Raw genomic sequence first — 22,464 nt, forward strand, 5'->3', positions numbered from 1 at the left:
AGTGTCAATTCAAATTTCAAATTGTAATGTTGGCTTGATCATTAAAATTTATTAAGAAATTGGAACCAAAATCATAGGCATTAAAAAAATACAGTATAAAGACTGATAATTCATTTATACAACAGAGAAGCACAAAATAGTATCAATTAACATAATCAATACTACAAAGCAATTTAAAAGCAGTCCACAGATTTCAGGAGTGGTGTGTCTGACTGGGAGTCTGACACCATGTAGTGGAACTGGGAAAAGCCAGGGAGTTTGTTACAGGCCGCACCTTGGGAGATTAAAGAAGAAAAATAAAATATTACTCCTATATGTGCACCGGGAGAACCAAAATACATATTCCCTTCTCATTAAGGCTCCAGTTACGCTTGGTATGAAAATGTGATCTGTATCCAGATAATGATCAATATGATCTCTTCCTTCCATTACAACTGGTATTTAGCCTATGTGTTTGTGGATTTTGTCTGTATTGTAATCAGGTCTCATTTTTTGCATGCACTATGCAAAGCAGGCAGTAGGTGGGGAGGTGGTATTGTCAACAAAAACAAACAACGGGTGTTCAGTATCATTAGACATGATACTGAACAGCCTGAATTTACTTTTCATTTGAGGGTTTGTTTTTTTTACGACTCTTTCATCTGAGGCAACAGAAACGGCGAAGGATCGTTTTTGCTGCAACAGTGTTTGCAGACTTTGCAGCTGCTGTGAATGATACTACGGTGACTCCTTCACTGTGGATGAAGGAAATGAGCGATTACTGCTGGGCGTGGATCATGATAGAGTGCTTCATTGAGGCTGAGTAGATGACAAACTTAATAGTGAGATATGACGTTTCTCCTCATGGGTGGTACTTGCTCACAAATGCAAATACACTGTAGGGATTGCATCTACACCTGTCTGAGATCTGATGGCACTGTGTTGTTTACGTTTAAACCTTGCAATAACATGCATTTTTTCTTATGCAGATAGACTTATACAGATCGCATTTTAATACCAGGTGTAAATGGGGTCTAATAGTCTGGTTAAGATTTTGGACATCAAGTTGATAAACCTTTGACCCTCTGGCTCCAGACCTTTAATTTTTCATATACACAGTGGTGGAAGAAGTATTCAGATCTTTGACTTAAGTAAAAGTAGCAATACCACAGTGTAAAAATACTTTGTTACAAGTAAAAGTCCTGCATTCAAAATCTTACTTAAGTCAAAGTACAAAAGTATTAGCATCAAAATATACTTAAAGTAGCAAAAGTAAAAGTAGTTATTATGCATAATGGCCCATTTCAGAATCATATATATTATGTTATTGGACTATAATTATTGATGCATTAATGTGTTCATCACTTTAATGTTGCAGCTGGTAAATGTGGAGCTAATTTTAATTACTTTATATACTGCTGGGTAGCGTAACCTATAAAAATATATGATAATTTATTAGTTGATTTATAATTTGTATTAATAATCTAAATCTGCAAAGTAACTAGTAACTAAAGCTGTCAAATAAATGTAGTGGAGTAAAAAGTACAATATTTCCTTCTGAAATGTAGTGGAGGAGAAGTATAAAGTAGCATGAAATGGAAATACTCAAGTAAAGTACAAGTACCTCTAAATTGTACTTAAGTACAGTACTTGAGTAAATGTACTTAGTTACATTCCACCACTGCATATACACATACATGCGTATACACATATATATATGTAAACATTCCAGTCTGGCATGTGGCAAGCATCTTTGGCAGAAAATGCACAGTTTGTATTTGTGAATCCAAATACTCACCATAATGGCCTGTTGTGTTTGCGCAGATGACAGCTCCGAAGAACTCTGGGTAATGCCTCTTGATTCTGAAAATGGCCGTCTTGCAGGCTGCCGAGGGATCTGCCCCGGCCCTCATCAGCTCCACAGCCAAGTAACTGTTGGCAGGATTACATGCAGAACATGAGGCAAACTAAAAGGCCACCAACCAAGATTAAGAAAGACGATGGGGATGTGCTTACATTTATGGCATGTGATAAATATGCAGATAAATATGATGTCAATAAAGCACTGATTAAATATGATAAAACATGGCAGTATCCACAGCCTCACTCCAGCCAGGGTTCACAAGCATGTCCAGAAAGTATGGAAGATGATTTTGTCACTTTCCAGGTCTTGACAAGTATGCAAAGTCAGGAAATGGTGAGAAATTGTAGTAATTCACCATCACCACAATGCAAATTGCTTGCTCCTCGCAGACACTGTGTGCGCCATTAACTCCATTAGCCTAAGGTCAAACGTGAAACAATGAGTGACAAATCTGCAGTGTTTAAAAATTGAGTTCTGGAAAAGTATGGGATTTTAAAAATGGAAAATGTATAGGAACCCCGTTCCTCGGTTAATACTTCTAACAGGAGATGTACCATGTAAGTGGGTTTTTCCACACAAGATAGCAAGCAAATTAGTTTGAATTTGAATGCATCCCATGACTCTCCTTAAAGGGAAGGTTCGGGATTTTTGGACCTGCAGTATAAAGTTTTCTCACTAACTGGTCATTAGAGCTGAACAATTAATCAAAATAAAAATCGAAATTGCAATATGAACAATTTCCAAACTGCAGAGGCTGCAATTAATTGCTGAGGGGCATCCAAAACAGATTTCTAAACAAGGTGTTTTAGAGCTCCAGGTAATCTTTGGTCCAAGAAGCAAGTACAATATTTGTGAAAACTTTTCATCATACTTAAACTCAGTAAATCCTGCATAGTGACATCTATTTTTTTTATATAACAAAATCACTTTTCTTTAAGTTACAAAACAAATTTCCAATATCTTCCAGCCCTACTGGTCAAGCCAATGAACATGGCACATGTATTTCTGAAATGGCCTGTCACTGGTTAGTCTGTTGCTGCTATGGGGTGACAGTAACACTTCCAGAGGCAGGCTTGTAACCACGAGGTCATTAGTTCAAATCCCTGGATTGGTGGGAAAGTCTGAGCAGGGAGAGTGAATGAGGAACACACTCTTCTCTGTCAACAACTACTAACAAGGTCCCCTTGAGAAAACTGAACTCCCAATTGCTCCAGTGAAGCTATTCAGAAAACCGCGGTTGTAACAGGCAGCCCCCAGGTGTGATTGTGTGTAATTGTATGAATGTGAAGCAGGGTGTTGCTGGAAAAAAATGGAGAGTGTGTTCAGCAAACTATCCTGGATAAATAAATTTTGAGACTGCCACATTTTCCCCAGCCTGGAAACAAACAGAAGCTTTAGTGAAATCTAAACTCTTCTGTGGAATGTACAAATGACATTTTTGGGGCGACAGTCATACCTCCTCTCAGCATAATGGCACTGTTGCACTTGCATCTAGAGGCTCACACCAGAAATAGGCTGTTTCAAACCACAGGTGTCACAGATGTCAATATTTTCTGCAGCTTTAAGCATAATGCCTCTGTCAAGCAAAAGCCCTAGTATTATTATTATTAAGGGTGGGGCAAAGTGTGGGGTGAGATATGAAACCTGGTTAGGGTGCAGGGAGGGGTAGGAATAAATTTACTACTCAGCCAAAGCATCTGGCTGTGGAATTTTTAATGCACCATTGTTATAAAAGGTCAGATTGATGAATAGCCAAGGTAGGAAACCATCCTCATACAAATATTATTACAACACCTTTCTTCACACATTGTTTAGATGTGGAAGAAACTTTTGGAATAACAATATTCTGGATATACTCTGCTGAATAAAGCAGCTGTACAAGGAATTACAATAGTCGAGGTATGATGAAAAAATATTTTGGTGTTTTTGTTGAATTGAAATTTTATATTGTTAGTTTTGTGTTGCATTACCTTTAAGACCTTGGGCTGCTGGAATCTGTTAAACCCCCAGTGTATGATTTTCAAAATACTTGGGTAGCAGTGAGAAAATAAGCACTCTTCCACGTTCTTGAAAACAAGCTTTTTGCAGAGCCGTGGTTTTTGTCCAATAATAGTAAGGTAAATACGAGAAATGGACAGCAGCAACCTGGGGGTATGAGCGCTCTACAGTGAAGTAAGTGATGAAATTTTCAACACAATCAATCGTCATGATGGCAAAAACAAAGAAAATAAGGCCCAGGTTGAAAATAACTTAAAACTATGCTTTAAGCTCTTTCATCATGAGGCCCAGTGGGTGAGGTCCTGGTACCTGGGCAGGAGGCGCATCATGACGTCTCCATTTCCAGTAGCTGCGGCACCGCCGGCTGAGCTGTCTGCATACGCCCCGGCCCCAGCAAGAGGAGAATCCCCAACACGACTGCAGGAGGGGAACATAACCACAGAGTAAACACAGATCAATGCCACATATTTGCTTTCAGCTTGTACTAACAATTTCTGCTTTAAATTAAGGTTTATTTGCACAATGTAATGAAACCTAGGAAAAAAACAAAATAACAAGAAACAAATTGTGTAGGTGAGATTAACCCCCCCCCCCCCCAAAAAAAAAAACCCAAACAAAACAAAACTGGGTTTATACTGAAATCTGAAAAAGACTAAATTAGGCAAGGCAAGGCAAATTTATTTATATAGCACATTTCATATCCAAAGGCAACCCAAAGAACAAGAAACAAATGATAAAAACAATAAAAGCAAACAGGCAAAAGCACACAGAGTAAAAACAATAAAACAATCAAAAGCACACAGAATAAAAAAAATAAATAATTAAAACCAAAAAATAAAAACATAAGTTACAATGGAGAGATGCTGATTCTTCAGTTAGCCAAGTTTCTGAAAGAGCTAAATCTTTTGTGCTTTAAACACTGCTGTCCCCTTATCCATTAGGCTCCCTACAAAGCTCCCGTATTCTGACTCATTAAAAACTGTGTTGTCATAAAATTGTGACAGCTGCTTGTTTTGTGAAGTGAAATCGACATGACGTACTTACCCTGGAACTTTGTGATTCGCTCCATTGGTTGACGTACCCGCTGCCACCTGACCATCTTCATCGATAGCAATCATTCCTGGTGCAACGACAATTGACATACTAATGCAAACTAAAAAAAATGAAGTGTCCTCAACCAAAACACGTCTTCTCTATGGGTGCTGTTCTGTCGATGACCCTGTTCATTTTTGTCATTTGCTGACATTTTTTTTTTATTTGGCAGCAATGCATTTTCATTATTGCCAGTCATGTTGCAAGGCCTCGTAATTGAATTTTATTTATGGAGGGAGCGACCTGGTGGTTGGGCAGATTCGTCTAACTGCCTGGGAATCAGTCCTATACTAGGGCTGTATGTGTTTGTATCTTCTACTAAACTGTGTACAATACTTTTATGTTAATTTATAACCTACCTATGGTGTCATGGGAGTGTATATCAGTGCGTCGTGCTCTCCGGCTCGGTGTCAGTGTCGCCCTGGGCTTGTAGGGTCCACAGAACTTGGAAGGATCTGGAAACACATTCTGTTGACAGCAAGAGAAATTTTTAGCATCATTGTTTGCCTTGTGCCATTCTCCTGGGACTTAATTAATGTCATAGCACACCAGCCAAGACAAATGTTGATCTAGAGACAGTTGCCTTAATTTGACGCGATGTGATGAAACAAAACTATTGTCACCGAGTGCTTTGGTATTTAAATGCCATTGCCATCGCAAACACCACAACAATAAACTACAGAGGAGGTGGCAGTTTGGATTATGTCAAATCACAGTCAAATCTGTATATAGGAAAGTAAAGATGCCATTTAGATGATATTTTGATGGGCAGTGCACCTTAATCTTTGTATAATCTAGTCAAAATCCTGTTTCCAGACTAGTAAAACCAGCACAATGGATGTTAAATGCAATGAGTCTTGTGAATGTGGCGGCCGAGTAGTTGGAGAAACCATCTTGTGTACAAAAGGTCACAGATTTGATTCCTACAACAGCCTGTGTGTGTCCATTAGCAGCCATTCGTCCTGTCGAAGCATCCTTGAGTAAGATACAGAACGCTTACACTACCTGCCTAAGATGTATATGTAAATGAGTTTAGTGTAATTGAAAAAAAAAAAAAAAAAAAAAGGTTTCCCTGTCTCTACCTCAAAGGCTTCTTCTCTGCTCCTGTGTGGCTGACTGTGCCACCTCTACCTGCTGGGAGATGTGAAAAGTTCATTCACTCGCCTTCCGCTCCTTTGATGTTAAAGGGAACTGGAATTAAGGTTGAAAAGTTTAAACTATGAGTTCCAATACAGCAGTCGCAAAACCTGGCATTTTTGTTGAACCCTTTACACAAAATTCAGATATGGCTACTTTCCGAGTAAATTGATAAAAAAAAAATCAATATATAATCAATCAAAATAATCAAGACTAATTTAAAACGTGGACTCTGAGTCTTAAAAGTTAAACTTAAAACGTAAACGCCTTTTCAAACAAAACTGGCTGAGGCTGTGTCTGCATTACATTTCTACAGGGCTTTCATCATGCCATCAATAACAGCAAGTTGGGATCAACAAGTCTATTTTATTAAAGTCTCGGTGCATTATTCATAAAGCAATGCCTGTTTTATTCCATCTTATGAAAGTGAAGGTAAAACCCTTGAAAACTTTCGCTTTAATTATAAAGAACACGGGTGAAGTTACTCTCCAGTGACCTCAGCAACAATTTGAAATAAAAAAAACAAAAAACAAAGCCTTTCAGGTGAATAATTGCTTTACAAGGTAAAAGGGGAATAATGACATATTCCTGCCAATTTAAATAGGCACAGCTGTGAATCTCACTTGATTCCCTTGCTGCACAACTTGTTAAGGATCGTGACTGATGATTGTTGCTCTCGTTTTGGTATAAATGTACAGTACTTTGATATTGAATCCATATATTGAGACTGATACTGTACAGTCTATTATCTATATTATGTCTTGCACGGTCTGCACCATGTGTCAGTATTTTCTGTCAAACTGAAAGGTGTCTATACCTCTCTGCACCAACTCCATGTAGACAAATTCCTGTAAATGACAAATAAAGTGATTCTGTGGTAGAGGTAGGACTAAAGGCTCAAGGAGGACTGGAGAACAGAAGTTTGCAAACTTGAATCCCTGTGCTAACTGGGAAAATCCACAACTACTTAACTCTAGTTTTATTCTTCTCAGGTCTGCAACAGCTCCCAGGTGTGAATGTCTGTAATAGTGTAACTGTGATAAAAAAAAAAAACATGCATACCTTCCCTGGATAGATAAAGGTTGAATTAAAATTAAAAAAACTAAAAATCAATCCGATTCTGCAAATTTTCAGGCATCATTTGGGAGCTGAGCGGAATGGTTTAAAGAATAGCAACCGTCCAACACTGCAGGGCATCACCTCTCAGACAAAAGCTGAGTTTTTATGAACTACTGTAATATGCCTGTCAATTTCCCCACTTAATATTAATCTTTTAGAAGTTGCACGCCCGTAGCCACAGAACAAAATAAGTGAGGGGGGAAAAAAAACACACCTTTCGATAATTAGGTTGGCAGTTGCCCTTCAGCCACTGTGAGAAAATGTTCATAGATTTGTTGGTAGTCAGGTCTTCTGCAACGAAGCCCATGTTTTCAGCAAACACAGACGCTATAAAGAGAGAGATAATACTAGAAGGTCACGTTTACACATTCTAGGTCCATCTTGTTACAGAAAACAGGTGGGAAAGGAGGCAGTCTCATTTCATATAGGCTTGTGAAGGAGGACAAGTCTTACATCGCTAGTATTTGTGTTTTGTTATTGCTTTATACAGCATGTGTGCACACATATGCAAAATATATACTATAAATGCAAACTGCTGAACAACAATGACTTTACAATTGCCACAATAGTGCTGCTTTAAATTTGTATGAATAGAAGCAAATGATTTCAGTTTCCATGGAATGAAATAAAATAAGTTGTCACTGGGATACCTTAACATTCAATTCAAGTTATACAACAGTTAGTTCCGGTCGAGCAATTTGATTGGACAAGAGGCATTCCATGAGTGCTGATATACAGTATAACAGCACTGGGACGCTGTACTGTACGTATCACTCCGCTTCACAGGTGTTCTAATGTAACCTTGATTAGGCTGCGTTCACACATTGCGTTTTTTTTGTGTGGAGAAAGCTCTGCCTGGAGCGCTTCTTGTGAGGAGAAATAAAAAGCGGATCACCACAACGTCATCTGACGTTAGCTGAGTAGCTGGCAAGATAACCAGCTGGTTAGCACTTCTAGCAGACAATACAGTGTTGTGCAACAAACAAATGCTTACCAGATATTCCCAGTACATGTCCACACAAAACTCTAACTTAATTCGCACCTAATGTCATTTTATGTATTTTTTCTGTTTTATGTGAAGCACATTGTATTTGCCTTGTGTATGAAATGTGCTATATAAATAAAGTTTGCCTTGCCTTGCCTAGTAGCAACAATGCAAATATGGATACATTTGACCTTAATTATGAACGGTCAGCAGAGGCGGAAAATTGGGAAGAAAGTAAGCTGAAATCGTCTGTGCTAACCTAAAAGTAGCTAGCTAGCTTGCAGTCAGGAAACAGTTTACCTGTTGCTTGGCAACACTTGGTAGTGGAATCCTGAGGGAACTGTTTTTGTTGGCGGAGACAAATAACAGACAAAAATCATCTGTTGTCTCAAATTACCATTACTTGATGAATAGCTTTGTTTATACAACTGTTGTATAAAAGCAATATCACACGAGAGGGAGTGCTGTTGTACTGTATATCAGCAGGGCTGTGATTCGGTCGTAGGCACGAGGCCGCAGGCCGAGTGACGAAGATAATCAGCCTAATTATTTTCCTCACAAGACACTTTTCATACTGGAATGAAAGGTTTCTATGTTGTCCATCAGTTTTGTAATGGCTTGCAGCAAGAGGAAGATGAGAACCATCTTCCTCTTACTCTAACTTGCGCTCATTGAAAACGTAAAATTTCTTTTTTTTTTTTAAATACCCTCTATTCCTCACCTTAGCTTGTATTGGATTTCCTTTCCAAGCCCAATAGTGTCACTTGTCTCTTACATGATCATTCTCTCATTATCACAGATATGGCTCTGACCCATGCATTCCTCCCTTATTGGTGTCTTATAATGTCAGATCTAGGAATTTAAGCTTATTCTGCTGCTGCAGATATGTGCCTAAAATGTTTTTCCTCTAATGTGACAAGAGTGTCTGGTGAAGAGAATAACTAATTCAAATTCAAATGTCAAGGTATCCCTTTAACAAGCGTGTAATTTGTGATAAGCTGCGGCCAGCTTGGCGCTTTGAGAAGGATTAAGGCCGGTGTCCACTGGCTGCGGTGTGTGTGTGTGTGTGTATGTGTGTGTGTGCGTGTGTGTGTGTGTGTGCGTGCGTTCCGGCTCCGTGGCGTGGCAGTCACATCGCTGGGGTCGGCGATGTCCACCAGCAGCAGCCACAGCCAGACTTTAGATTGTTTGAGTTGTTTCTCTTCAGTGTTTTTTGTCATTTACCTCATTCATTTATAGGTGAGCCATGCATCAACCGGAATTCAGATTTATTTTAATTATTTTAATTGGTCTCTCCCCTCAGATTTTTTCGTTTCAGGCTGTGGCTTCAATCAGGAAACTGAACTCCTGGCACAATAAAAAGGTTAGCCTACTCTAGGCTATATATTCATTCAGAGGCACATAGCTGACAAGGCCAACTGACAGTGACTTATACTAGCTGCTGGTCGCAGCTCAAAATCTTATTTCATTTCATTCCATTCAAACTGGAATAATTTGGCTCTATACAACTGGATATAAAACAGAACTCTAAAAGGAATTGTAAGATCACTGTGGGTCAGCACTTTGAATTCATGTACAGTATATATTTTGCATATACTGTATCAAGCAAAGTGATTAGCAACTACAAGTTGTTACTATTGGAAGTATCCCTTCCAATAGTAACAATGATTTATTAATATTTCCATAAACATTATTCCTAAAAAGAGAATGGAGAGCCGCACACTCATCATCTGCTACAAGGATAGCATTTATTTTGAACTAATGAACCTGACAAACTGATGAAAACACTGTGTGCCGAAACGTTGGTTCAAAATAAATGGTATCCTGGGAGCAGATGATGAGTGTGCGGCTTTCCGTTCTCTTTTTATGAGTTGATCCCCGTCAGCCAGCACCTCATAAGTATACTGGATGAGCGCCTTCCTTCTTCACAACTATAAACATTATTCCTGCCGTACCTGACTCTCCCACTAGGAGTGTGTGATCGGTGCGCTCCATCACAGCTCTCGCTACTCCAATGGCGTTCTTGATCCTTCTCAGGTCTGCAACCGCACCCACCTCCATCTTATTACTGCTCACAGAAAATACACTGAATAAACTCTCCTGCTGAGTTACCAAACACTATTTGCAAGGAGTGAGTAATCCATGACTATGACCTTTAACGTTTTATATCTGTGGCAGGAATTGCAATAACATCAATAGAGATTGTCTCCCCCTACACAAGTCTCTGGTACATCACTTTTGTAGCTCAAGAAATCTAAGTTGTGTAGGCTAGCAGTCACAGTTTTATATTAATAGTCAACTTGATGGAATAACTGATGTGGAATGGAGTTTAGATAAATGTGAATCTTCCTGGAAAAAGATGAAAACAATCAACATGAAGGCTTTAGGTGTGTCTAATGGCTTATTTTCATAGAATATAACAGGATTTGACTAATACACTTTGGAATCCTATTCAACAGATTATGTAAAAATCCTTTGCACCTGTGTAGAAATGTATTTGACCACTGTGCAGCACGTGTTACGACCAGCTCTGATTTAGCATCAATATGTGAATTAGCCAGTTGTCCAGAGTTGTCACCAGCTGGGTTTCTATCCAAGTATCAAGTATATTTATATGAACTGTGATGTATCGAATCAGACAGGCATAATGGAAACATCTAATTTCAATACATTTTCCTCAATATCAAAACAGAAGTTTATGCATTCACATGAGGTGGGAATGTTTTTTTTTTGGTGATAAAAAAATTATGATAAATAGCCATGGAAATGTGTTACATAGTGACATAGCATAAAGACCATTTCCATTATTTCCATTTTTCCTCTGGATGTATTTTCTGACATAGCTACGTTCAGGAAGCCTAGTTATTGGCTTCAACACAGCTGATGGAAACACACCAAATTCTCATTTTATTTTTTTCCAATTTCAAATATTTGCTTAAAATTGGCTTGACAGTTGGACGGAAACATAACGACTGTGAAATGTCAATATAAGAAATAATTTATTTTCCTTATTACCTATTTTTTTACTGCTTCTTTATACTGCATTTCTTGAATTATTGCATTCTGTATCTTTACTATGTTTCCTGTTATGCTGGTGGCAACAACCCAGTTTATTTCGGTGGCTGACAACACTCTAATCCATCCACCTCATGCACATCAGTGTTCTGGATGAGGCTTACCCGTTCATGATCATGGCGTCCAGTGTGGTCTCTCCAGCCTCGTCCGGGCTCCCGCCGTAGCCCACGCTGCCATCGCACTGCTCCGTCTGACAGCGGGCGCAGCCTTTCTCCACCGCATCCAACACCGAGCCGCCCGACTGCAGGACACTCCATGCTGCGGTATACAACATAAGAAAACACACTGAAACACATACTGTACATACACTGATGAGGCAGAAATGGAAAAGTACCAAGCAACATTCCTAAACTAGAAGTCAAACATTTGGACAAACCACATTTTTCTTTATTTTCACTATTTTCCACATTTTAGAATAATAGTAAAGACATCAAAACTATGAAATAACACAAATGGATTATGCAGTGACCAAAAAAAGTGTTAAACAAATCAAAACTATCTTATATTTTAGATACTTTAAAGTAGCCGCCCTTTGCCTTGATGGAAAGGCAAAGGCTTTGGAAAGAAATTCATGCATAGGCATCAACTTCACTATTTATATTTGTCTAAGAAACACATTTCAAGCATTTAAGCATAAGCCTTTTGATCAAAATGGCTTTAAGATAATGAAAAACATAGTACATTCAATCAGGTGTGTCCAAACTTTTGACTGGTAGTGTATTTGCTCACTTAGTATGTAACCTTTGACCCATATTTACACCTTAAGTGCCTAAAACTCAAAAACACTGAATCTGCTTCACCATTATAAGATTAAACTCTAAAGTAACATATTGTGTGTTTCTCACACAACTGTGAGCCTGGAATGTACAAATGCCCAAATCTCATAGATAACATTGACCAAGTGGCCTTGACAAAATAAATCATGAATATTCAACACTATAAAACTCTGTTTAATCATCCATATTTTGAGTTCCTTGGCTCCCAAACTGCAAACTGAATAAACTGTCAAACTGCCACTCTCTCCTCCTGAGTTTTCTTCCACAACACTAAGAAACAGACACTGTACACACCGGGGGGAAATTACCACCAACCACCAGCCACCAGCCAAATGCTAGTAAATGTTGGCTATATGGTTTGTTTGTGTGTATATTCTGCCAGATATTTGTGGCAGCTAACTAACCTTTTTTTTCTTTTAAATACTTTACTGCAAATGTCTAGTTGACTAGTTAAAATAGTGAAAGCAGCTGTTGAACTGAGCCTGCAGACAAAAACTTGCCCTGCCCTGAATGTAAGAAACTCATGACACATTGTAGCAGATGCACTGTAACATCCTGTATTACACAATTACACAATAACACATGGAAATCACAAAAGATCTACCACAGTCAATATCAAATTATCTGCTGCCCCCATAACCTTGAGAATATTAGAAACACATATTGTAAACTGCTTATTCCTTATTACAGTAATGTGTGTTGTGCAATATATATGCTAGCAACTTCAAAGTGATCGCATACTGTAATTTCCTGGAAATTTTATTTTAAATTCTGTTAAATAAGTAGTGTATGTAATGGAAATGCATCATATACTGCACTGCAACACACTGAGACAAGCCACATGCCAATCAAGAGATTTCACACAGTGAATAAATTAAAACTCTTTGCCCAACTACATATCCACTTGAGCAGAGGAGTTAAAGGTTCGGCTGATGTACAAGATGACCAGTGCAGTGGATTTCTGACAGACGGAGTGTGTGCCAACTAACATTTGGTCACAGATCCCCTCAGTGCGGAGAGGGATCAAACTACCAACTGGTGGCATTGTCACCAGCCTGCAACCACATTCTCAGATCTATTTTAGAGTCTAGTGCTGAGATGATTAGTCAATTAATTGATCAGTCCATCAACAGAATATAAATTGATTATAATTGTCTAGTCTGGTCTAGTCTTGTCTATTTATATAACCCTTTATCACAAGCAAGTCTCAAAGGGTTTTCCATACCATACTTACATCCTTTTGATAAGCGATTAATTGTTTTAGGCATTTATCAAGTAAAAATACCAAACATTTCTTGGTTACAGCCTCACAAATCCCAATATTTGCTTGCTTTTCTCTGTTTCAGATCATTATAAAATTAATACTTTGGGGTTTGTTTGTTTTTTTGGCTGCTGGTCAGACTGATTAAGCAATTTTAAGACATCCCTTTGGGCTCTGGTAACTTGTGATGAGCATTTGTCATTATTTTTGACATTTTATAGACTAAATGATTAATCGATCAATTGAAAAAATAACCGCTATAGATTAATCGAAAATGAAAATAATTGTTAGTTGCAGCCCTATTAGAGTAAACTTCTATTTTCAGCAGGCAACTACTGAAGACTACATCCACTTCAACTATTTAACAGTTCTTTAATCTTGGAGAATCAACCTCAGCATCTCTAAAATGCATTCGTTTTCACAAGAGATTAGCTTGTTATTGTCAGCTGCTTGTACAAGGCCCCAGAGGAAAACCCATTTGCATAGACTGATCAATAGTGGTAGCTCACGACTTTTAAACAGCTATCCACAAATAACAGGCTACTTTTTAATTTTCATACCTGCCTCGGGGAAAAGCTGTGATATAAATCTAATTAATGAAAGCTTCTCCATCAATCAGACAATGAGATGTTTAAGTTATGATCGCTGTAATAAATCAGTCATTGCCTCAGCCTGCCTGCTACTAAATGCATTAACCTCTTGTAAACATGGAGTGATCTGACATTAGATGCACTAAATTAGTGGCTTTCAGTCATGTACCAATCACTACACCAGCTGAGTTCACTTATTAGCTCACCTTCAATCAGAGAGGAGGAGCCAGTTCGTGAAATCAGCTGATCTGACCTGTGTTTGGTTGGAATGAAAACCTGCAGACTCTTTGATTCACAATTGAAACCATAGTTACATACATTGTTAACTAGAGGCCTACCTGCAGCCGTTGCATCCTTGAATGGCCACGTATTGATAACGAGAGGTAATGATGCATGTCCGAAGGGAAATAGCAACATATAAATCAGTAGTGGTGTAAACATTTTGTCCTAAGTTGCTGGTACATTACAGTGCGGCTGTGGATAGTTGTGTCGCATTCATTGCTGTTTTTCACGCCACTTGAGCACCCAAAGTCTGCCAGTTAATACAGAGCAGACTATTAAATGTAATGTTTCCTCAAAAGAATTCGCAGTAGAGAAATACTGCGTAGTTTCATGAGCGTTGAGGCTGATTTAAACTTCCTTGTTGTGGTTGTGTCACATGCTCAGTGGGCGGGCTCCTCATTAAAGGGACAGTACGTCAAATACCAATCGCAGAGAAACGTATTGTAGAATAAAATCTGTTGTGTTTCTTATTATGGCACCTAGATCTTTGATAGGTAAATTTAACCAGTGCAAAGCTGCATGCAAACTGTGTTACATAGGAAGCATTTCCACCATTTTTTGTCCATGTGGCTATTGGGATCAAAGCAGCAGCTGTTCATTTGTGCAAACTGTGGCTGGCAATTTTCTAATAGGCTATAACTTTCTAAGATAATTAAGTTTGATTCATGTTAAGTCATACTGTCCTGTAATCAACAGTAACAGAAATAAGGGAATCATTCTATATTCCAGTATTATAGGAAATTATTTTAAATAGGCACACTAAAATGGGAAAAAAGATACTTAATTTTTAGCTCATTCTAATTATTATACAATATTTGACAATTTATGTCAAATAAAAAAACAAAATTTGATTTTTTTTAAATTATATTTTTATATAAAATATCTGATTACTTTTACTCCTTGGAAAACAGACTATATTTAGTGGTGACTGTGTACCAGGAGGCATACAATAAAATTCCAACCAATAAAACCATCACAGATTCCATCAAATAAAGCTGTTTCTCTCCCTAACTGATATCCCATTGGTTCACACTTTTGAATGATCCTTCCCTGTGTTATGTCCCACCCCAATATCCTGTTTCAACAAGAAATACGTCACATTAAGGAAGCAAGTTGCTCTCAAACTGCCATTTCATTAGGACTTTAAATAATGCTGTATCAACCTCTATCAGTGACCAAGGAATTGCAACATCGACAGCTCTCTGGCACAGCTTATGGTGACCTGTAAAGAAATATAAAAGTCACATTTTTACAGTAGAATGACTAAGCTAGCTAATTAGAGAAGAAATCTCAGCATGGGGCAGTAAAAACATTATTCAGTGCATTTTTCAATGTGTCTCCATCAAGCATGGTTACCAATGTATGGTGGCCTGTAAGTCCAGTGGTTCTCAAGAACCAGAGCCCTGCTGGTTTTCATTCTGGCCATCAAATCAGTGGCTGAGTCACACCTGGGATGCCAGGTAAATGCAATTAACTGCAATTATCTACCTGGTAGAATAGAAAACCAGCAGAAACCTCTGGATCCCAAGGATTGAGAACCACTGTGCTGGTGAGCTTAGAGTTTGCAAGGCTCTAGATACTTAATTCCGGTCCTCAAGGGCCGGTGTCCTGCAGGGTTTTGTTCCTCCCTGATAGTTAATGAACCACACCTGGTGTCAGGTAGATGCAGACCAGGTGTGGCTCATTCACCACCAGGGAGGAACGAAACCCTGCAGGACACCGGCCCTCGAGGACCGGAATTGAGTACAGAGGCGTGTAAGCTGAGGTTTTGCTTTCCAAGAACGGATGCAGGGAATATAGGAGATGACTCCTTTGTGATGGAATATAGCCCAGATTTATCACGATTGGTTACTATATTTGTATGTAGGGGTATGCTCTAAATAAGGAGTGGGCAGTGTCAATACAGGAGCCCGGAAAGAAGTGTTTCACACATGTGCAACTTCCAATGGAAAAAAGGCGGACGAGCTCGATGCAATTTCTCCCTGTGCATGCATCATACACTGACAGTTCAGTTTTAGTTCTGTGCAAAACTGTCCTCCTTGTTTTCCCTGATAGATTCTGTTCGTAAAGAATGAATTGCATGAACGTCTAGCGCAAAGGAGAAATTATTGGCCTTTCAAAGAAGGAAAATAAATGACTGATGCAAACCTTTAGATTCAATGGTCTGAGTGTTGCTAAGCTCCCTTTTAAGAACATTATTGGCATGAAGACATCTTTGAGTGTCATCATTAGGCACAATAACCTATCCCAGTCTCCCCCTCACATCCTCTTCCTCCCTTCCTCTCTTCTTCCTTCCTTTCCTTGTCTCCTCCGATTTACCTCCTGGTAGGAAGCAGTTCACGGTGACGGAGCGAAGGAAACAGCTGTAGTGAAAAGTTCTGCCGTACTGTCCGACTCATACCATATGGCAATGCCTTGACACTATATACCTCATGCTGGGTTTGGAAATTTTTCTTTCAATTTCCAGGAATAATATAGCCCAGGGGAGGAGGCAAAGTTTCCCCCAGAACAGAAAACTGTTGATAGAATTGGATCCTCTCATTTCCTACCAAACAAGAACAAAGCATGGGCCAGGCGGGGAAACTAACAATATAGTCTAACCTTGAGACGTGAACGCCAACAGCGTGCCCTCTTTTACATTATTCATATGGAAAATACAATTTTCACTTATATTTTATTCATTGGTTTTTCCTTAAACAATGGGAAGTCCTAGCGTTATTTTGACAGGGGCATCTGATGGAGAGAAAACAGATGAGAGAGACGGAGAGTATTATTACTTTCACCTGTGTTATTGATCGAAATTAAAGAACACCAGCTAAAGGAATTGCTTTTTAATGATAACTTCATCAATCACCAATGTCCTTTCAAGCTGTTTCATAATGTCCTTCATAGCTGTCTCAGAGGGTACAAACAATGTCACTGTGTGTAAGATATGGCATCATAAAAGAATCATGTAGATGTGTCGATGTTCAAACCTATACAGTACATATATAAGTATAATGTTCTTTGGCCAATACCTGCTTGACTGACTGACCAAATGCTATAGCTGGGCAACATTTCGACGAAGGTATAGCTGCTGACAGTTTGTAGCAACCAATGGCAAACTTTGTCAACACTGGAAAATCTTGTCTCACTAAAACTCATCATTAATCCCTAGTTTGTTATGCTAAATGTATTTTATCAGAAAACAAATTTGAAGTCCCCTTTTCCAAGGTTCTATGAGATTTTATTTGGTTTTCAATGTGCTTGGTCACTTTTGTGTGACTGCACTACCAGTGTGTACCACTTGGTGTCAGTATTTGTAACGGTTTTGCAACAGAATATCATGCTCAGCTATACAGTCGTTCCAAGATTTTGCAGTTGTGCAATCGCATGAATACAAATTTAACCAATCCCTGCAATTTTGCTAAATTACAGCAATTTATCCGCATGAAATGGCCAAAATCAGCAGAGCGCTTGTAAATTTTGGCCAATTATCACACTTGTTTGCATAAAATGGTCGAATCAATCCATAATAATAAAGTATGTCTACCTTGGTCTTCTGCTATAACCAGCAATTCCACAGTGGAGCGTTTGAGAGGGAGGAAACAGAGGATAATTCAGAGGACGAGTGGTAGTTTCATGAGTTTTATTCAAACTTACAGGTGTAAGAAGCTGAGTACACTTTGTTTTTCATTTAGCCTGCATTATAGTTTCCATTTATCACAAGGCTTTGCTTTGCATACAGCTAGTCAGAAGAACAAAAAGTCTACCTCAAACAAAAACGAGCAGTTTGAATGAAACCAGAACTTAAGCTACACAGTTGTATTATCATGAAACATTCAAATAGACAGATTTTATTTAGTGCTTTCTGATGTTAAGCTGAAGGTATATTAAAGACCTGAGTAAAGACTGGAATTCAAGTGCAGTGTTTTCCTTTGTTCTAACGTTGTAAGTGTCTTTTTCTGTTCAGAAAATTAAAAAAATAATGAGCACAAAAGTTTCTGTGATATGCAGTAGGCCTATACTATACTGTGAATGACTCTTTCTTCATGGGAAGTAGTTATAAAAATCAGATTTTTGGAATTTCTTTGATACTTATTTAGTACAATTTTTTTGCTTGACTTGCGATACCAATTCTTGCCATTACTGCTGAAAATACCTAGAACTCTGCAAATGGCACTATATTTTTTTTAGAAAACCTGCTGCAAAATGAAGCTCTTTTGGTCACAGTAGTCTCAAAAAACATTTTTTTTTTTTTGAGACTATTAAACACCATTTAGCTGCTGAACTGATAGGAACACACTGTTGTTGATCAAGAGAACCTAGGGATCACAGACAAATGAGCATGTGGGCACATGATTTCAACATGAAACAGGGATTTTGGAGACTTTATTTCTGTTCAAGCACTAAACAAAATTCTAGAATTTATTATTCATGATGATATTGAACTACAGCTGCTTCACTGGGCCTGTTGATGTTGCAAATGCTTAGAAAGAATAGTTAATGAGATTACTTATGGGAATACAATATCAGCCAAACCAGTTTTTGGAGTGTCAGATTTCTACCAAAACTTAGCAAGTCAATGCAATTCAATTCATCCCCTGAACACAGAAAATAAAGTTAACACAGAAAAACCTCAGGAGGTTTTCTAATTATTTTCAACGCCAGCAAAGTCAATTAGCCCTATTTTACGTTCTACCTTGGTGTCCAAAACAGATGGTATGAAGATTTGTCCAGAGACCTGCCTTTGTAAAACAGTTGCAAATGGAGAAGTTCAGATGGTAGCATTAACAGGTCTGTTGAAAGACATGCAGAGTTTCAAAGGAAATATATGGGGTAAAATGCCAGCTAGGTAAGCAGCGATAGCAGCTGTCGGACAAGAACAAGAAAAAATCTCACTTAATGCCTGGCACAGGAATAAGTATGCCGCGGAACAGATCTGTCTTCAGAGAAAACATAACCCAAATCTATCAAACAACATCAGTTAATAAAGTACTCCCACCAGAGAAGTTGCTGAATTTTTTTTTTCATGAAGTTACAATGAAAAAATGGGAGCCATATCCCAAATTCATTCCTTTAAAACCTAGCCAGTAAAACCCCAGTTACTTTGCTAATTGCTAATTTATGTGACACACCTTGTTTCTCTCAGGTTTAGTGACCAACTGTGCTATTCTTATGCATTAAACTATTATTGGGATAACTGACCCATTACATTTTTTTATTAAAACACATTAGTAATTATTAGTTTATATAAATGACTCAATACGCTAATCAATTATGTATTGCAAACACAGCATAGGCTACTGTTAACTTTTTTTTAACTTATTGATAACTTTTTTTTTGTTTTTAGCTTTGTTGTACTCTTATCACATGAAAAAAAAATCTGATTGTAATACAGATGGAGAATACTACGCTAAAGACAATATATATATTGTTATATATTCATTGTTTTTAACGGAGTGCAACTATGTTTTGTTCATATATTACAAGTTCTTGCACATAACAGTAATGGTCAAAAAGCTAATCTTAAAGTTGAAGTTGAGGGCTGAAACCAAAACAAAACTCAAAAGGTCAAAAATTTTGTTTCTCTGAAGCCCATGAATTCCAAGTTTCAGAGTTAAGTCACCTAGAGAAATTGCCACTTAAAAATGATGAAAAACAAAGTGCGCCCCCTGGCTCTTATGTATTGAATTAAGCCAGTCAAATGCCCACAGTGCAAAATAAATCAAATCCCTTACAAATACACTCTCCTGTTTACATTTTTACATATAAAAGTGAATATATGTCCAAAAAATGTCAGTTTCATACAATAACATGCCTTCTAATGAGCCAGTCCGGTCCATAATTGTGTGGGATCTAAGACGATATTGTGAAACATCCAGTCATGTCAGCTCTTGAGATCATGTTAGCAAATCTGCATAGTCAGTCAGCCATCTACAGAGGCTTCAGCGGCTTAGATACAGCTGTATTATTTGTGATTGAATGTTTGAGTCTCCTATAAACTAGGATTCAAGGCCATTCAATGTTTGCTTTTTCCTTTTGTCGAAGCTTGCTGAGCAGACTGTCAGACATGCCGGATTAAAGACAAATCCAGGCATGCACTCCTAACTAACAGTGAGACTTCTAACTAGCAGCGAGACAATGCCCAATTGGATGTCATGCGCTGTGTTGAAGTCCCAGGGAAAAATAGACAAGTTTGAGAACGGAGAATACTGTGTACCGTATAAACTGGTTGCTGTCATGATCCGTCCCTTACTGTGAGCGGGTGAATGTGTTTACTGTGTACGAGATCCATAGGAGAAATTCACCAAACACTGTTCAGTCTGTCTTCTTGGACAAAAACTGTTCAGGTCCACCTATAGAATCAAATAATCGTTCTGTGTTTCTGTGTACAATGTGGCACAATCTACTCTGTTAGGCTACATCTGATTCTAAGATTGATTTCAGGTAATTGTAGGATGAAGTATTCATTTTTTCCTGACTGTATATTGTATCATGCAGCATTTCCTTAGCCGCAAACCTTGATCTCCTTTTTGTTTACTTTATCGATGTTTTACTTATTGACAACTCTCTTTACAGCCTTATTGTTAGCATCATGTCCTTGGAGAAATTGGAGAACCACTTGAGAGACACTTTCTGATATGCATTTGTAAGAAAAGTGTATTAACTGACCATTTATTTTTCATAAAATTCACACTAGCCAGTGTTCATGCACAGTTTACCCTATGCTTAGTCTAGTCAATGTAATAATGCATAATGTACTCTCTCTTGTACACTGCAATTGCAATATGATAAATGATACAATCAGGTGTAGCTTGTTTTGTGAAAATATGAAAAATGGCAGTAGGGACTTACGCATTACTCATTTTTCACATTTTCATTTCACTTAAAGGTGCTACATTTCCCAGAAATCAATTTGAATAAAGTGGAATGAAAAAGACCCCAAGGACATCAAGTGAAGGAATTGGACTTGGGGATTAACTTAGAAAAACATTAAAAGTCTTGAGCAAAGTTGCAGTTGGGACAAGGCTCTGTAATTCTAGTATGTATATTTTGGTGCTGTTCTTTCCATTTACTTGAAATCAGTCTTGAACTCCTCTGTTTGTTGTCGCCGCTGATAAATGTAAACATCTCAGTAAAGGATTTGGATGCCCTCCACACACTGTGGGTCTATTAAAGTCCCTCTGTTGGGAGGGGAAAACACTGTTTAGAAAAAAGAGAAGTGACAGGACAGTGTTCATCAGTAGCTTTAGTGATCCAACCAAGTCAATCACAATGTAATTGTGCCTCTGATCCAGAGGATGGGGCTGAAGCATTAACCACACAATACCGTTCTGCTATTCTGTTTGTGACACAGTGCATCTAATGATACAGCTTTAGCCTTGCACTCACATGACGAAGCTGATTGTAAAATTAATTGCTGTGCACATAAAAAAAACACACAATGCTTTAATCAGATTTCTAAGTGGCTGAGGTCTGGTTGACAGCCGGCTGATGTGTTTAAGCTGTTTCAGCAATACACTAGCTGAAAGCACAATACAAATTTGCAATAAAAAAAAAAGAGATGAAGTGCATATTATGGGACTGTTTTCTCGAGAAGACAGTGTTAGCATGTGGTAAAATGCATGATTCTTCCACTACACTGGATCCAACTACTACAAAAAGCAGATCCTTAAACATCTTCAAAAGGTGTTTTAAGGGAGTTTTGAGATGTGTTTAGAGCAAAAAAAAAAAAAAAAAAAAAAAAAAGTCTCAGTAAATGTATCACAAAACCTCAGGTATTACTCTGGAGATTTAAATTCCTCTTCACGCATAAGAGAGCAAGAAGAGGCACTTTTTCCAGCATTAGCAGTGGCACGTCTGTCTTTTCTTTTCCCCTCTCTATTCCCTGCTGCCTGAGAAGCCCTGATAAGACACACAAGTATCTGGGGAGGAGTAACCTCCGCATGCTGAGGTGGGATACAAATCGTTTGATGAGATACTGATGAACTGTTTTTTCAAACTCTCTGTTGTCGCTATAGGACGTTAGCCTTGAAGCAGTGGCGCTGGTGCGACTCCAGAATTTTTGCCAAGCCACTGCATGTATGATGGTTCAGATTAAATTATTCTTGCCATTGTATTATTGGCAGACAAGTAATTTGTTCCTCAGCATGTTTAACAACTTGGCTCATTCTCAAGACCTTGGGTGATGCAAAAGAGCTGCATTGTGAGTTTTTTGCTGTTGGATCAAATCTGTTTGAATTTGATTTCAGAATCATGTGAAAGTTCCATAGTCAAAAACTCCTTTAGATTTCAGCACAACCAAAAAGCATTAAATATGACTT

General features: G+C 38.2%; 1 protein-coding gene across 4 annotated transcripts; it reads right to left on the reverse strand.

The window, feature by feature from the left end:
• Positions 1-35: 35 nt before the first annotated feature.
• On the reverse strand, positions 36-22,088 carry aga (aspartylglucosaminidase). Of its 4 annotated transcripts, XM_071532690.1 has the most exons (10): positions 22,040-22,088; positions 14,215-14,283; positions 11,354-11,507; positions 10,130-10,242; positions 7,404-7,516; positions 5,293-5,401; positions 4,886-4,961; positions 4,151-4,258; positions 1,778-1,911; positions 36-274 (listed from the first exon to the last, which is right to left on the reverse strand). In XM_071532690.1, exons 1-10 carry the CDS (start codon positions 22,086-22,088, stop codon positions 174-176), a joined length of 1,026 nt encoding a protein of 341 aa, XP_071388791.1. In that variant the 3' UTR covers positions 36-173. The 4 variants fall into 4 exon arrangements, with proteins under 4 accessions (XP_071388791.1, XP_071388800.1, XP_071388783.1 ...); XM_071532699.1 differs by lacking the exon at positions 22,040-22,088 and having other exon boundaries at positions 4,151-4,252; positions 4,910-4,961; positions 14,215-14,513; XM_071532682.1 differs by lacking the exon at positions 22,040-22,088 and having other exon boundaries at positions 14,215-14,513.
• Positions 22,089-22,464: the final 376 nt, after the last annotated feature.

Source organism: Centroberyx affinis, unplaced genomic scaffold (assembly GCF_046629955.1).
Source record: "Centroberyx affinis isolate AG114_WGS23_722 - 3 ecotype Tasmania unplaced genomic scaffold, CSIRO-AGI_Caff_v1 ptg000153l_1, whole genome shotgun sequence".
Taxonomy (NCBI): Eukaryota; Metazoa; Chordata; class Actinopteri; order Beryciformes; family Berycidae; genus Centroberyx; species Centroberyx affinis.

Excerpts from the sequence above, each read along its gene's own strand:
- aga (XM_071532674.1), bottom strand. The coding sequence starts at position 14,317 with ATGTTTACACCACTACTGATTTATATGTTGCTATTTCCCTTCGGACAT. Across the intron at positions 5,402-7,403 it reads GCCAACCTAATTATCGAAAG|AATGTGTTTCCAGATCCTTC; the intron begins GTGTGTTTTTTT and ends TGCTGTCAACAG. Across the intron at positions 4,259-4,885 it reads GCGAATCACAAAGTTCCAGG|TCGTGTTGGGGATTCTCCTC; the intron begins GTAAGTACGTCA and ends CCCCTCCTGCAG.